This window comes from Terrapene carolina, unplaced genomic scaffold (assembly GCF_002925995.2).
Source record: "Terrapene carolina triunguis isolate 2854851 unplaced genomic scaffold, T_m_triunguis-2.0 Scaffold53, whole genome shotgun sequence".
NCBI classification, from domain to species: Eukaryota; Metazoa; Chordata; order Testudines; family Emydidae; genus Terrapene; species Terrapene triunguis.
In genome coordinates this window covers 1,374,853-1,392,809 of record NW_020664404.1, presented here as the reverse complement: position 1 = coordinate 1,392,809, position 17,957 = coordinate 1,374,853, and the positions used below count along the sequence as shown (strand labels likewise).

Genomic DNA, 17,957 nt, shown 5'->3' with positions numbered 1-17,957 from the left:
GACAAATCATCGCTTTGCAGCAAGCCCTGAGCAAGGGGCAGCACATAATTACGCTGCTTCAGGAACCACGTTCTGACTTAGAGTCACAGTCTGTGACAGCTGGATAGTTGGCACAGACGACTTCCCCCTCCATACCTACAACTCCTTATCCTGCTGCATAGGGGTGTAGGGCAAGTGACAATCTCAACCTGAGATGAAAATCGGGGTGGGGGGGAGGGGAAAATGTTTGCATTTTTCAGCCTGCTCTGATTACTCTAGTGGGTGTAATTCACATTGAAATCAAATTACACTGATGCGAACCCCGAAGGGCTGGATTCACAAAGGCATTTGGGCGTGGTGATGCTGAGCATTGCCAGGCTTAATTTTTAAGCACCTAGAAAATCACTGTGAATCACAAAGCCCGAGTTAGGCGGCCAGGCTCCCTGTACAGTGAAAGGGAAGAGGCAGGCACCTCAGAATGGGGTTCACAAAAGCCAGCACGCTGGAGGCCAGGTGCCAGTTAAGTTAGCCAATGGGAGATGCCAAGGATGCAAGAAGCTGGGGTAGGGGGTGGGCAGGAGAAGGTGGAACATCAACAGCAGGGAGACTGGGGGTCTCATCTCCCAGGCGAGTGCTGTAGCCACCAGGCTACTGAGTCATTCTTGTCCTTGCGCTCTCTGGCCCAATTACTCTTAATTATGTATTCACAGTGGAACAGTTTTGACGGGAGAGACTGAGGCAGCCCCACATCAGAATATCCCATAGCTCAATGATTAGGGCACTCCCTTGAGAAGTGACCGGTCCCACTTCAAGTGGAGGGGGGACTTGAACCAGGGGTGTGCCACATCCCAAGTGAGTGGCCTCACCATTGGGCTAAGACGCAAGGGAGAGGCTCTCCTCCCCTGTTTTGTGTGAGCTCGGTAGGCGTGTTCAGGGCTCGCCTCCCAGATGGGGGCCCACACATGATTTAGGTGGAGGAACACCTCATCCGCTGAGGCTCAGGTGTCTGGATGCCTAGCATGAGGCTGCAGACCTCAGATACGCAAGTACCTGGGGAAATTTTCCTGCAAACATTTAGCTATCTACCGGGGTTGGTGGCAGCTGAACAGGGCTTTTGTGAATCCTGGGGGTGGGGGGATGATTGTGGGATTAAGGTGCCTAAAGTGGCAGTTCAGTGCCTAAATTCTTGTTTGAATGTAGCCCCAAATATTTATGTGATGTCCGGGGTGTTGGCCGACACACTGGGGATGGAATCAGGGACCTCCAGATAGAAAAGCATGAGCTGCTACAGGATCCCTTTCTGGTGTCTGTATCAACTCCTATTCTCTGTGGATCACCATAGCGGGGGACTTGATACGCACATTCACCAGTGGGTTACACTTAGTCAGGGGAAAGCATTGTTGAGAGGGGAAAGAAATGAATAAAAATCGAGTAAGGACCTTAGGATTTGGCCATCAATTTGCACCACAACCCTCAGGCAGATGAATACTACTGTTATGGATGATGATGGAGTGACCCATGAGGTATAAAGCTTTAAAGAGAATCGCAAGACGATAGAACAGGCAACCTATGGCACGGGTGCCGAAGTCGGCACGCGAGATGATTTTCAGTGGCACTCACACTACCCAGATCCTGGCCACCGGTCCGGGGGGCTCTGCATTTTAATTTAATTTTAAATGAAGCTTCTTAAACATTTTTAAAACCTTATTTATTTTACATACTACAATAGTTTAGTTATATATTATAGACTTATAGAAAGAGACCTTCTAAAAATGTTAAAATGTATTACTGGCACGCGAAACCTTAAATTAGAGTGAATAAATGAAGACTCGGCACACCACTTCTGAAATGTTGCCGACCCCTGCGATAGAACAAGAAAACAACCAAAATGCGTAGATTAACAAGTCATAATTATTTTTAACTGCTTCAGCAATGGTCTACATCTAAAATTTAGATCGACCTAGCTGTGTCGCTCTCAGGTGTGAAAAATTCACACCGCTGTGTGCATAGCTAAGTTGACCTAACCCCTGATTCTTCCATCCACCTAGGTGCCACTACTTGAGGAGGTGGATTAACTACATAGATGGTAAAAACGCTTCTGTTGATGTCAGAAGCATCTACACTAGAGCTGTACTGCAGTAGACATGCCCTCTTGTTCCCATTAGCAATCCCGTCAGCTTCCAAATGAATTGGAGAACTTTGGCTGGAAGCTAGCACCCAGCTCTAGAACTCGCTTAGCTCTGAGCTGGTTCTTCTAGTCTGTCTAAGCTGTTCTGTTCAAGCAGTAGGATTTGATTGATTTTTTTTAAATCATTTGGTTCCAAGATCCTAATAGGAAGTAATTAATGGGAGCCTGTCAACTTTAAACTTGCCCTTGTTGTTACTGTAGCTTCTATGTGCTTCATCTGAGATCAGGACAGCGTTGCGCTAGGTGCTGTATATATACGTAATAAGAGACAGTCCCTGCCCCAAAGAGCTTACAGTCTAAATGCATGAGACAGACAAACAGTGGAAGAGAAGAATTATTATTGCCCAGATGGGGAATCAAAGGCACAAGGACACTAAGGGCCAGATTTAAAAAGAGAGTTAGCTGCCTATCTCCCTTTAAAGTTCTGGTCCTAAATTGGTGGGCCGTGGTCAGGCAAGACTGTAGGAAAACTGGGGATTGAACCTAGACCTCCTGAGTCTCTATTCACCAGGCCAGCTGTCTGAAAATGTTCTACAGGCTATTTTTACAAGTCACATTTAAAATTACTGTAACTAAAAGAAATTAGGGGAGGGGAATCATTTGGGGTTTTGTTTTTTTTTCCAGATTGCTTGCTTTGAATATTTGGCAGCACTGTGTTTCAGTTTGAGTCAATTTCATTGTTCACCCTGTATTTTCTGGCAATTGGCTTCCCCTTTTGAGTTCTGAAGAGAAATATATTTTGAAAAATAGGAAATTGTAAAACCACAAAATCGAGGAGGAGGGACTCGGGGTGGATTGTTGCTTAAAATCGAAACAATGTTAAAAATGAGTTTAAATTTATATAGCCCTTGAAGAAGGGGGGGGGGAGTTTTGAGTAACAGAATTAATCCCTTCGCCTCCTCTTATTCCTAGGCATTCGTGGCATATGATATCTTGATTTTTGTTGCATGTTTCCTGGAAATTGATAGTTTGGTTATACTTTGAGAGATAAGTGGCTTGTCACCCCCAAAGGGGGACTGTGTGCAAAGCTTTCATTAACCACCCACTGATTTGACATATATGAACTCTCCTGGAATTGCAGCTTCCCACAGACCTTGAGAAAGCCCTGATGGGAAAAGATGGAAACTGAGGCAACGTGTCACAGGAAGAGGGTAAAGGGACCCAAAAAATGGAGCAAAATTCTGCCCCCCAGATCCATCCATGCCATACCCATTAACTCAGCAGGAGTTGTAAATGCAAATATGATGGCAAAATTTGGCCCATGCAGTATAAGAGATAAGTGTCAACACGTGGCCAGAATCTGATCCTAGTTACACTGGTATAAATCCAGTGAACTCCACCAGGGTAACTCTGTTCTGATCACATTTATGCCATGTTAAATCTGGAGTTAGTCCAGGTGAGCCACACCAGATTTATCTTGTTGTAAATGGGACCAGAATCTGGCCTATTCTAGAAATGGACAGCGCTAGAGGCAATTTAGGACCCCATTCTCCTTTTCAGCAGCTTGTCAGCCACACAGGTGAAGGGCACAAAATGGGCCTGTGAATCTGTACATAGAAGGTTTGTGGCCTCTAAATGTTTCTTACTGTGTCTTTCCCTTGTGCTTTCTTTAGGCCATGCGCAAAGCAGAAGCATGAATGACATTACAGATACACCAAGCACAGATCAGGTAGTAAGTTCTAAAAGCCTTTTGTGGACCAAGGTTTTCTGTGTAACGTCATGACCGACAGCCTCCCATTACCAGGGGGGAGAAAAACAAATATCTGCTGTTATACTCTCATCCATAAATCGTAAATATGAGCGGCCTCAAAGCTGATTGTGTTCATGCAGGACAGGTGCAAATATACATACTTCCTATGTTTAGCAGCATTCGGTGTCTAATTTTAATCCACAATCTGCATCCATGATGCCCTGTCCCTGGCCAGTCAGGACCAAGTTGTTACATACCAAGAGGTAGATACATTGGAATGTAAGACTCTCAGAGCTGACCTAGTCCAGTATTCTATTCCCAAATAATACAAGATACTTCAGAGGAAGCAGCAAAAAGTCTTTGTGGTGGATGTTTACAGAGTAATCTGTCCCCAGAAGATGATTCTTCCTATCCCCTGTCACTTAGTGGTTGGTTTATGCCCTGAGGATGGTAAATTCACATCTCTTATGGATTTTCACTCCTAATAGGATGTTCTCATCCCTACATAAATGTCTAATCCTTTTATTAATCCTACCAAACTCTTGAGCTCCGTGAGCCAAGCAGACACCCAATGAAAGTGAAAGGCAGCAAATTTAGAAGCGTTTAAAAGGAAATTCTTCTCTACACAATTTAGAATTATCCTGTGGAACTTGTTGCCACAATACATAATTGAGGCCAACAGCTTGGTAGAATTCTGATGAGGATTAGACATTTATATGGATAACGAGGACTCCACAGTTACAGTAAATAGGATTTAAAAAAAAAAAGAATGATCTGAATCTTGCCAAAGAATTGTCTCAGGAATACCCTGCAACAATGAGTTCCGCAGGTTAATTTATATACTGAATACACATTCCTGTGTTGCCATACTCATGTCATGGGTACAGTGCACGGTTTGGGGGTAACTTGAGTTTCCATACTACATGTTGCTTCCTTTGGAGTAATTTATTATTATTGTTCGTTTGTATTCATAGCACCTAAAGACTCTGATCTGGACCCCATTGTGCTAAGCATGGTACAAACAAATAATAAAAAAAGATGGTCACTGCCTTGACGAGCGTAGAATTTAAGTATACAAGAGGCAGATACAATAAACAGATGGAGGGAAGACACGGAGCCAGTGTGATAAGCATCGATCGCACCAGCTGCAGAGCCATTTTAAAATGTTTAAACATTGTTTAAAAATCAAAAACACTTCCCTGCTCTGTGCTTCAGTTTTAATATCACTGGCCTGTCTCCCTTGTGCTTAGTTAATATTTGTTGAAGCCCTTTGAGATCCTCAGATGAAACTTTGACTACAATGTGTCCTTCTGACTGATCCTCTGGGAATAGAAAGGAGTTGTATCCATGACATGGATTGTACTGAGGGTTGATGTGTCAAAGGGTTTCTCTGTGTTCAACATAAGAGGCCCATGTGAGTCTCATGTTATTGATGGAGTGGAAATGCACAGACTTCTAATTAACGCATTTAATACATGTATTGATCTCTGGTAATTCAGATGACATCAGCCTTGGAAATAATCCAGATTCAGGGCAGCAAGAAAAAGCAGGTTAGGGGTATGAAAACATAGCAGAAATACTTTGTAGGGAGGACGCTAGAGTCTTGAGATGAGGAGAAAAGCTCTTGAAAGCTTTGGGAGGAAATAGAGCAAGGAATATCTAAATAAAAGAGGAAGCAGGGTGTGGGTGGGAAGGATAGATAGGGTTGTAAAGAGGTGGGGTTGTTTGTGGAATATAATAGAGATGAAGACAAGGTGGCATATTTAGGAATATTACTAGTCTAGGGATGAAAAAGCAGGAGATCATGAGGAAATAAGAACTTAGTAGACGGTCATGTTTTTCCATACACAAAGAGCAACCCATCTGCCTGACTTTTTTTGTTTGGATTAAGTGAAAGCAACAAATAAGAAAGAACAAAAATAATGTCTCCAGGTGAGAGCACAGTGTGTATGCCTCTTCTGTAATATGCTGCATCAGTATGACCATGCTTCTGCCATGTGGCATGGAGTGCTATCAGGCTCTCTCCCCTTGTAACCACTGCTATGTTTAAATGCAGGTGAAATTCCCATTAATGTGGTGTGCAAAGTGTAAAAATGACTCTAACACAAAGGCAATCTGATGAAACATGGATACTGCTCTCATCTTCTCTCTGTGTCCAGGTCTGGCTGGTATGCTCCAGTTTTGTTAATTAGAAATCTGTGCTGCTTCACCCAGTCAATAACCACCGAAGTGCCTCATGAGAGACTACCATGGGCTTTTTTTTTCTTCTGCCCTTCCATCCATCACGTTGAAATCCTTTAACTTACTAAAGCTCAATTTGATCCTGAACATGACCTCAAAGCATCATCTTCCACCTCGAGGTCATCAGGAAGGGACACGCTGTTCCTACCTCAGATTTGTCTGCGCAATTTCATTGACCTGCACAGATCTGGGATTAAGCTCAAATAAGTCACAGGGACACTCTGTTTCAGAGAGGGAGTGTTTCTAGTGGTTGGAGCAAGATATTGACAGTCAGGACTCTTGGCTTCTATTCTCAATTGTAGAAAGGATAGTTGGTTGTTGGTTAAAGTAGGTCACTAGGAGTTAGAACTGCTGTCTTCTTTTCCCGGTTATGGGAGAGATTATTGTCTAGTGGTTAGAGCAGAACGCTAGAAATCAGGAATACTGGCTTCTATCCCTAGCTATGTGAAGGAGTGTTACGTAGAAGTGAAAATAGGCACTGACCGTTGGGACTCCTGGGTTCTTTTCCTGACATTGCCACTGATTCACTGTTTAGCTTTCGACAAGTCACTTAATCCCTGGTTGCACAGTTCAGCCATCTGTCAAGTGGGTAAAATATTCCATGGGGTTGTTGTAAGATTTAATATTTGAGGTAGTGTTTAAAATCCTCAGATAAAAGTTCCTGTATTAGTGCAATGTATTCTTACCTGTGGAATATGGCTACTCACCTGTCATGTATTCCTTTGCTTCACATAATCCTGAACTGCCATTTCCAGAAGTAAATATATTAGATAGATAGATATTGATCTTCTGAACAACAAAAATGCTGATGTCTCCTTTTCTTTTGAATGGAGCAAATGGTACTGCTGGAACAAAAAGCTACAGACAAATATAGGCACAGTAGTTTTAGATTAGAATCCCTTTTCTGAGACCCTGATATAGGCACCTCCAGAAATGACAGCTCAGGATGACATGAAACAAAAGGCTAAATTACAAGTGATTAGCCACATTCCGCAGGTAAGAATACTACTTTTCACTAATACAGCAATTTTAAACTGAGGATTTCAAATACTACACACATATCACTCTAGTAACTCAACACTTCAGCAGGATGTTTGCCAATTGGTCCTAAAAATTAACTTAGGAGCCATGTTCTTTATGTGTGAAGCGGTATTTTTTTTTTTTCAAAATGTTATAATAATCTGTTTGTGGAATTTTTGAGTTACAAATTGTATTTAAAAAAGTAAGTTTGTCAGTATAGGAGACTGGAGTTCATAGAGTCGGTTTGTTCATACAGTCATGATATGCTATGACTTCATAGAGCATTTATTATTCAGTGGAAATTCTATCATTGCTCCAATATTGAAGCCTGCTGTTGTCACAGCTATTATTGTTCTGTCATGTAAAGGAGCGCTGGAATTTTTCATTTCCTTGAACAGTGTGTTTAAGCACCTATATAATCAGAGATCAAATGGTTGTAGATTATTATTGGATTTTCCTCCTTTCCCTGGTTTTTGAAAGATTGAATCCTGAGCTATTTAATCAGTCCAAATTCCCACTGGCTAATAACCAGGGTTCTATTCCTACCTCCGTGTGTGCTCATGCATATACAAGTGTATACTTTTGGTACAGCATAGGAATTGTTAATGGAAGTACACGATTTGATACAAAGTAGTGACTGGGACATGCTTCACCTGACATGGGGAGTGTGTGACACACCATGTCTGCTTGTTCAGGATGGATCCACCAAGAAGATAAAAGCTTACTACTGCTGCCAGCTGAAGGATTGAATATGGACTGCAGGATTTGGCTCACAATGTGTATTTTTAATGTGCTCTGATTCCATACTATGGATTTAAAACTTTGGCATTTGATACTGAGAATGGGGAGGAGCCAGTACTTAAATACTTGTGAGGTGCAGATATTTGCTCTTGACAAAGATGATGACCCACTAAAGCATCCTGGGAAGCTATTCATGAAGTTGGCATTGGATTTAAAACGAACATTCTCGATTTATTTCCATTCCTGGTGTAGGATAAGAGAGCGTGCAGTTGACTTTAATCTGATATTCATTTTGGGGCTTGGCACTAAACAAGGGGGGGATAGCTCAGTGGTTTGAGCATTGGCCTGCTAAACCCAGGGTTGTGAGTTCAATTCTTGAAGAGGCCATTTAGGGATCTGGGGCAAAAATCTGTCAGGGGATTGGTCCTGCTTTGAGCAGGGGGTTGGACTAGATATCTCCTGAGGTCCCTTCCAACCCTGATATTCTATGAATTGCTGTTAGGATGAGCTGCACTTTGAGAAAGTGTAGTTTGAATGTTTGTCATATGGGTGCCCTTCCAGATATATTTTATTTGATTGTCCTCTCAGACTTCTAGCTCTAGTCTTACACCTTACAGGACAGGAGGGAATTTTATTCCATTGTATTACACTGACTTCCTGTTCTGCCATAATTGCCAGAGATCTGGCAAGACTCAACATTGACATTGCAGCACTTAGTGAGACCCACCGGGCCGATGAGGGCCAATTACAAGAGGATGGAGATGTTTACACCTTTTTTGGGAAAGGAAAGCCACCTGAAGAGAGACGCAGTCATGGGATTGGCTTTATCATCAAAAATAAGATCACCAGTCAGCTTGTGGAGCTTCCCGTGGGGATCAACGAGCATCTCAAGACTCTTTGGCTCAAGTTTAGCAACAGCCAATTTGCCACACTCATCAGTGTACACGCCCCAGCACTCGAGGATGAGGAAGACAATAAGGAGCAGTTTTATGGCACACTCAATGCAGTCCTCACAGCCACACCGAAGGCAGAACAAACTCATCCTCCTGGGAGATTTCAATGCCAGAGTCAGACGGAATTCCCAATGGAGAGGCACAATAGGCAAAGAAGGGGTGGGAAATGTAAACCCCAATGGTATTCTCCTCCTCAGCAAATGTGTGGAGCATAATTTGCTCATCACAAATGCCATCTTTAGGCCGAGTAACAAATTTAAAACCACCTGAAAACATCCTCAGACCGAACACTGGCACCTCCTTGACTGTTATAGTCAGAGCCCGAGACTATACTGATGTCCGTATAACACGAGCTATGAGAGGTACCGATCACTGTTGGACAGACCATTGATTAGTAAGATTCGTCATGTACCTGCAGCTCGCTCCACCTCAGCACAAACACCCAAAGACTAAGTGAAAGCGGTACAATGTTAAAGCACTTCAAGACCAAGCCAGCTGCAAGATGTTCCAGTAACATCTGTCAGAGAAACTCTAACCTTCCTGACAACATCACTGCAATTCAAGAGCCCTGGGATCAATTTAAAAACACCATTCACAATGCATGTGCTGAAACCATAGGGTATTCCACTCATCGGCACCAAGACTGATTTGACGAAAACAACAAGGAAATCCTAGCATTAATTCAACAGAAAAGAAATGAATTTTATAACTGGCAAAATGATTCCTCTAAGCAATGAAAACATGAGGCCTATCACCTCATGGACAAAAGGACAAAATCTGAACCTGCGAAGAAATTCCACCTGACTTTAAGAACGCCAACATTGTTACAATATTAGAGAAATGGAACAAATCTTTGTGCGGAACTACAGAGGTATTGCTCTTCTCTCCATCGCAGGGAAGATTCTTGCATGGATCCTACTAAACGGCCTCCTCCCCGGATCACAATGTGGCTTCCAGGCCATCCCATGGCACAACCGACATGATTTTCGTGGCACGACAGATTCAGGAGAAGTGCAGAGAGCAACACCAGGAACTGTTCATGGCATTCATCGATGTAACCAAGGCCTTTTACTCTATCAATTGTGATGCCCTATGGAAGGTGCTGTGTAGGTTTGTCTGTCCACAGAAATTCATTTCCGTCATCAGACTACTCCCTGATGGGATGACTGTCACTATTTTGTGCAACGGCTCAGAGACCAAATCATTCACCATTCGCACCGGTGTCAAGCAGGGCGGTGTCGTTGCTCCAACACTCTCTTCTCCATTTACCTTACCGTGACCCTGATTCTCATCTGTGACTGCCTTCCCAACAGAATCGGGATTGAGTATCATATGGATGGCCATCTCCTTAATCTTCGACATCTCCAAACAAAATCTAAGATCGCGAGAATTGGCATCACTGACCTTCAGTATGCAGACGACTGTGTCATTCTTGCACATACAGAGGCCAACCTGCAAAGCACCCTAAATCTTTTTGCGGATGCCTATCACAGCCTGGGTCTGTCTGTCTCTCAACATTGGGAAAACCAAGGTACTCTACCAGCCTTCACCTGCACAAACTACTGGAGCAGCTGGAGTGGTTCCAGCACTAACATCAGTGTTCTCTCTCCTGCCAACACCAACAGTATAGAAGCGCAGGTCATGAAATACCAACTCTGCTGGGCTGGCCACTGTGTACGTATGCCTGACACTCACCTCCCGAAGCAAGTACTCTTCTCTCAGTTAAGTAAGGGAAGAAGGGCTCGCGGAGGGCAATGGAACTGTTTCAAAGACATACTGAAAGTACATCTTAAAAAGGGAGACATCAACCCAACAAACTGGCAGGACTTGGCGCAGAACAGAACACAGTGGCGCCACACCAGACACCAAGCCACAGCTCACTTTGAGGAGAACAGACGTGCTCATGAGACAGAGAAGCGACAAAGGAGGAAAGAAAAGGCACAACACTCTAGCCAACAACGATGTCTCCTCCAAGATCACACCTGGCACTTCTGTGGGAAAATCTGCAGGGCTCCTCAGCTACTTAAAAACTCACCAATGAACCCCCTTGGCAGAGTGACATCCTTGCATCAAGGGATAGCCGAAGACGACTAACTTCCTGTAATGAAAGCAGGTTGAGATTTAAAGCTCAAAGACTGTAGCTACCACTCTGTTCCAGTCATTCGATCCTTTGGCTTTATGAATTAAAGACAGATCGGGGCACTACACAGAGAACCAAGGAGAACAAACCATCTTTCTACTAAGGAGCTCAAATCACTTTGCAAACCATGGTGAATTTACAGTGAACACTGTAAAATAGAAGAGTATTATCGTAATTTTCCAGCCAGGGAAATTGAGTCACATGGAGGTATTAAGTGACATGTCCAAGCTCACACAAATTGGTGTGAGTGCTGGTATTATTGAACCCTGATTTCCTGACTCCCTCTCCTGTGCTTTAACTATTGGACCATACTTCCTCTCCCAAACAGTTATTTAATGGAGGTACATTGTAGGGTCACAGTTTACCATATTGAGCCATATCCTGAGCTCCCTACTCAGTTTTCATACCATCCTTACTCCAGCAAAACTTCCATTTACTTTAAGCAAGCTTTTTGACTAACGATTTCAGGAGTTGGCCTATTACAATAAAAAGAGAAGACCTGATTTTCCTCATTTCCTCCTGCCCATCATACATGGTTGTAACTCTATTGACCTCAGTGGAATGACTGCTCAGTGACGCCAGATCTGAATCAGCCCTAGAGGGTTTGCACAACTTCTCTTAACAGACACACACATCTGATTAGCAAACAAAATGGGGTTAGTCTAGATCAGGGGTCGGCAACCTTTCCAGAAGTGGTGTGCCGAGTCTTCATTTATTCACTCTGATTTAAGGTTTCGCGTGCCAGTAATACATTTTAATGTTTTTAGAAGGTCTCTTTCTATAAGTCTATAATATATAACTAAACTATTGTTGTATGTAAAGTAAATAAGGTTTTTTAAAATGTTTAAGAAGCTTCATTTAAAATTAAATTAAAATGCAGAGCCCCCCCGGACCGGTGGCCAGGAGCCGGGCAGTGTGAGTGCCACTGAAAATCAGCTCGCGTGCCGCCTTCGGCACGTGTGCCATAGGTTGCCTACCCCTGGTCTAGATAATACTTAGTCCTGCCATGAGAGCAAGGGACTGGACTAGATGACCTCTCGAGGTCCCTTCCATTCCTATGATTCTATGAAAAAAAATGCATGTGTTAACAGTTAAGGTTGTGGCAGGACACAATCCATCCACGCAAAACCTTGAAAGCATGGAGATAAGAAGTAAAGGGGAAAGACTCATGCATTCCCTTCCGCCTTCATATTGCCTGGGATGGTTTTGGTATTCACTGCCCAAGACATTCATTTCCATCTCCAGCAAATACCAAAAAGCTGTGCATACGCTGGCTTCATCAAACTTGCACTCTAATGCAAAACCTTACCAGTGACGTCCTAGTCTCTTATATCCAGCACATCTGATGCTCTTTAACATTTTTATCAATGGCCTGGAAGAAAACACAAAATTGTCACTGATAAAGTTTGCAGATGACCCAAGAATTGGGGGCGTGGTAAATAATGAAAAGGACAAGTCACTGTTGCAGAGCAATCTGACTCGCTGGTAAACTGGGCACAAGCAAACAGTACAGCTAAATGTAAATCTATACATGGAGGAACACAGACTGCAGGCCATACTTAAAGGATGGGGGACTCCATCCTGGGAAGCAGTGACTCTGAAAAAGATTTGGGGGTCATGGTGGATAATTAGCTAAACATGAGCTCCCAGTGTGATACTGTGACCAAAAGAGCTAATACAATCCTGGAATGCATAAACAGGGGAATCTCGAGTAGGAGCAGTGAGGTTATTTTCCCTCTATATAGGGCACTGATGCAACCACCACTGGAATATTGTGTCCAGTTCTGGTGTCCACAATTCAAGGATGTTGATAAGCTGGGGAGGGGTCAGAAAAGAGCCACAAGAATGATTAAAGGATTAGAAAACTTGCCTTATAATGGTAGACTCAAAGAGCTCAATCTATTTAGCTTAGCAAAGAGAAGGTTAAGGGGTAACTTGATTACAGTCTATATATGTATAATCTTCATGGAAAACAAATATTTAACAATGGGCTCTTCACTCTAGCAGAGAAACGTCTAACATGATCCAATGGCTGGAAGTGGAAGCTAGACAAATTCAGATCAGAAATAAGGCGTACATTTTTAACTGAGAGTAATTAACCACTGGAACAATTTACCAGGGGTTGTGGTGGATTCTCATTAATGACAATTTTTAAATCAAGATGGATGTTTTTCTAAAAGCTCTGCTCTAGGGGTTATTGTGGGGCAGGTCTCTGGCCTGTGTTATACAGGCGGTCAGACTAGATGATCATAGTGCTACTTCCTGGCCTTGGAATCTATAAATCTGACCCACACATTTCCCAACATTTGGGAAGTCATTTTGCCGTAACATTGCTGAGGTCCTGCGGTTACTAGTTTGCAAGAAATGCAACTTCCCTATTCCACATATCTGCTTCCTGTGCATACAAGCCACTTCTGCTGGCTTTGCTGACACACACAAGATTTTGTGGAATTATTACAACCAGAGGGGGGAGAACTGGATTCTCTTCTGCCTCATGCATTATCCACTGAATTTTTTCAGCCACATTCTGATGGGCAGAATCTCTGTTACTAGCGTCGATGGGGGAAAGAACAACCTAGATGGATTTGCAGAATCCTTGCGACATTAGAGAAACCATCCTTTGGCTTGTACCCTGACCGAATTTGATCTGGCGGCTAGCAAGAGAGGATCAGTATAGAACCCCACAATGCTATTTTTACAGCTCCGTCCTGCCCCTGTTTAAGTCAATAGGAATTCCCCAGTGGCGTGTTGTTACCTAGAGTGTAGGGATGGTTAAAAATCCACATATTCCTGTGTTGGAGTCGGAGCTAGGCTGCTTTCAATCCTATCCACGCATCACTTTGCCTTTTTTTTTTTCCTCTCACATCAAATTAAAGCACAGACCTGTGAGCCAGGAGATCTGGGTTTTCTTCCCATCTCTGCCCCCATTTTCCCTGGGTGGATCCCTTCACTTCTGTGCTGTGGTTTTCCCATCTGTACACAGGCGGTGCACATGCCTACCTCTCCGGGTCAGGGTGAAGATCAATGAGTTAATGCTTTGGGCACTGGAGAAATGCCAGGTACTGTTGTTATTTACTGGCTGTACTCCTGTTGGTACAGGAGCAATGGGCTCGAGGCGGGGAAGGGGCCTCATCAAGGAAATCCTGCTCTTATATCCCCCCTGCACAGTGGAGAACCTCAGACGCAAAACTCCCTCTTGGAGGAGCCCTGTGTGTGCTGCCGTCCAGCAAAAAGGAAGCCATGTCACATTACAATGTCCACACTCTGCTCTCTTTGTTCCAGGCTACAACAGGCAAGCTTGGCTTTCAGCGCATGCAATCAGATGGATGCAATCAGAACTACTCCTGGCTCTGTAGTTCTCAAACATTTTAGTATGGCGGCCCTCCCAACTGCATTTTGTCTTTGGTTGCAGCGCCATTCAGGTTTGGCCTGCGACAGAGGGGTGGCCGGGCCAAACCTGAGTAGATTGCAACATCCGGAGCAGGGCACTAGGCCCAGCGCTGCTCTTTGAGGTGGGCTTGCTCTCCAACACCCACTCCTGTGGGCTTCCCATCTGCACTGGGCCAGGAGAAGTGTTTGTTTACCTAGGCCGGGTGCCAGTGATAAATTAATCCAGCCCTGGATGTGGTGACCCATCTGGAACCTTCCCATGACCTACTGGTGCGTGACCCACGCTTTGGAAAACTCTGTCACAGTCCCTTATTGCTGAGTGCTTAAAGAGATTCCCTTTGAGCTGAGCTGGGGAGGGATCTGTGGGTCATGGACACATGGATGTGGATCTTCTTTCTATCCCCTGCTGTCACTGTGGCACAGTGACAACCTTGAAGTTCTGGGTAGCCGTGGCTTTGTTATGATAGTGTTGTCGACCTTAAACTGGAATTAATTCAGGGAAGTCCTCTAGCTTGTGTTATACAGGTGGGCAGATTAGATGATCACAGCAGTCCCTTCTAGCCATGCGATCTATGTGCGATGGAGCTGGAAGAGAGGGTCTCGCAGAGCTGGGTCGCAACCTTTGTGGTTTAGTCTGATTGAAATGGGTGTAGAGACTTTCTGTGGTGAACAGAAGCTTTTACACTTGCTCAGTAATGCATCCAGAGGGCTTCAGGATTGCAGCCTGGATACCAGAATCGCACCCTTTCCAGGGTGCTGAGTGGAACTTAGATAAATTATTGGAAGCAGAGTGTGTGTGGACTGTTTAGGAAAAGAATTTACCTTGGGAAATATTCCTTAGGACTCTCCACAGTCAGAATTTACCAGTGTGTGCTCTTAGTTTAGAGCTGCTGTAATGAAAGCAAATTCCCTGAAAAGAAAATCCAAACATTACAATCAAACGTCGGTGCATCGAGGGTTAACACTAAGATATGCAAACCATTTCGTTCCAAAGAATGTTGGTTTTTAATCAGCCTATTAGACCCACTACAAAGGGACTTTTAAAGTTTTTCATGAAGCTTAGTGGTCGCCGTTAACTCCTGCTTTTGCTTATTCCAATCTGTATCGGAGGAGTGGTTTTATTATTGTTTTATTTTTTTTTTCCGTTTGGATTTAAAAGATTAGAATGGGGGGAGCTTGCCACCCAGCTCACATGCCTCTCCTCATGCTGGCATATAGATTATAATAACATCCTGCCTGGGTTCGTATTGAACCCTTTTATGCTAATAATGAAAGGGCTGCAGGGGACAAGAGACCCAAGGATCAATCTATGAAATGAGGCCACCGCCTACAATTATTTGCTCCCTTTCCAAAGAAGAGATCTGGGGGAATGAACTACAAAATGGAAGCTCAAGCTACTTATTACTATGAATCTTCCTTCCTTATTACACGTGGGGAGCCGGCAGGGGCTGCTGGAAGGGAAAGAGGCTCCAAGACATGCTCTTTCGTCATACTTGAGTGTGGGTTTTTTGTGGGTCCAATTTGGAAGGTGGTATGTTTTGTTATGTGTTTATTTAGGCCCTTATTCAGGACAGCACTAAAGCATGTGCTGAACTTGCTTCAATGCGCTCAAGTCCAATTTGAAGCGTCTCAGATTTAAGCACTTACAGTTTAGCGCATGCTTATGGGCTGTTCCCAGCGAGGATGGACTTCAATGTTGCCCACTCTGACCATTTTATCATGAGTGCGTTTCTCGAAGCCCCAGCTCCTGGAGTCATGGGGATGCGTGAGAATCTCCGCTTTCAGCGAGAGTCGGCACCACCGTAGGTATTTCTCCACTGCAGTCCAGTGGTGTTTTGGGCACATGTAGATCAAAGCTAGCTGGGGCATGCCTACCTGAGCTGCAATCAATCAATCCTGATTGCAGTGGAGACATACCTTGTCATGGTGCTGCATGGGATGTGAAACTTGCCAAGGAGGATTAAGTTACAGAAACTAAGGCCACTTTACTCCTGATTGAGAAGCATCCACACCGAGGTGGGTTTAAAATGCTTTAACTCATGTACATTGACTTCACACTTTTGATTTGCCTTAACTTAGTAACTCGTACCCAAGTGCTACTATATGCTTAGAGGAAAGGAGAAACTCCAATTCCACAGCAGGAGCTCAGCAATTTTTAGCATCCTAAATGTCAAGCAGAAATAGGTTGTCATGGTGTTATTAAAAAAAAAAAAAACGTAAAGGAAGATCTGACCCATCATTGAACTTTCTTTTTCCCCCAACAGCTAAAAAATAAATTCATAAAGAAGATCCCCAAAGATGCGGAAGCCTCCAATGTCCTGGTGGGAGAGGTGGACTTCCTGGAGAAGCCATTCGTGGCATTCGTGAGGCTCATACAGTCCACCATGCTGGGCGGGGTGACGGAAGTTCCCGTCCCCACTAGGTGCGCAGCTGTTTAAACAAACAAAATGTGCTTTTGCAAGAACTGAAGAAAGGTATTGGTGGTTCAGAACTGGGGCTTCAGCTGTAAACTCTCATGTAAACCTGATGCGGTATAGCACACCTTACCTTCCAGATTAGGTGGGACAATATTTTCTTCCCCTGTCTCTGGATGGCTACAGATTCCTAAGGGGTCTAATTAGAGCTGTGTGAATAACAGACTTTTGGATTCGCTGGCCATTTTGAAAAATCAAGGTTAAAAATAATCGTTGCGGGTCAACCCAAAATGAACCATGTTTAAAAAGATTTCGGCAAACCAGAAAGTAAAAAGTAAAATAAAATAGTTTTGGGCCAAACATAATGTTTCATTTGACCTGAAACAAAACATTTTATTTTGATTGCTAGTGTTTTTCAAACCATTTCAACGTTTGAAATAAAATTGGAGGAAATTTCAAAGCAAACAGTCATTTCAAATGGAGAGAAGAATTTTCAGTATTTTGGTGGGTTGTTTACAAATTTTGGAGGGACGGGGGTTCCCCAAACAAACAATTCAACAAAACTGACATGAATTTGCAAAATGTTTCAGTGTCGCCAAATCTGCATTTTTTTCGACAAAGAAAAGTTTCAGCCAAAAAACTTTGCCCACCTCTAGCAGTATAGCATGTTACCTTCCATGTTAGCTGGAACAACATTTTCTTCCCTTGTCTCAGAAGGCTATGGATTCCTAAGGTCTAATGCACTGTTCAAATGGCTCATGTAACTTTCACTAATGATAGTGGGGCAGTCAGGTCCTACATGAACTGGAGAGAGACTAGAGCTTTTATTAACCTATATTTTCTTGCAGCGTTTGGTGGATAATTTGGGAATCAGGACTCCTAGGTTCAGTTCCCAGCTCTGCCACTAAATGGTATATGAATCCCCTTTCCTGCTCTGTGCCTTAGTTTCTCCATGTGTAGAATGGGTATAATGATACTGACCTTAAGTGTTTTGATATTTACAAATGAAAAGGGCACAGTGGATGAAAGGGGTCTGCGCAAAGCATATGCACCACTTAAATGCTGCTTATACTCTTTAACTAGTGGGCTGCAGATTTCTGGGTCTGCTTTGCTCAGGGGCATAGAATATTCTGCAGGTCCCTTGGTCCACCCCCGCTCAGCTCCATACGTCAGTGCCCAGAAAGATGAAGATGCACGTCTC

At 43.6% G+C, this 17,957-nt stretch overlaps 1 protein-coding gene across 1 annotated transcript in view; it reads left to right on the top strand.

Moving 5' to 3' along the window:
• The window catches only part of SLC4A5 (solute carrier family 4 member 5), a 111,323-nt gene that overhangs the window by 43,705 nt on the left and 49,661 nt on the right, over positions 1 to 17,957 (top strand). Inside the window, exons 9-10 of the mRNA XM_024211427.2 lie at positions 3,781 to 3,836; positions 16,607 to 16,764. Of these exons, the coding sequence (XP_024067195.2) occupies positions 3,781 to 3,836; positions 16,607 to 16,764 (214 nt within the window). The remainder of the gene's footprint in view (positions 1 to 3,780; positions 3,837 to 16,606; positions 16,765 to 17,957) is intronic.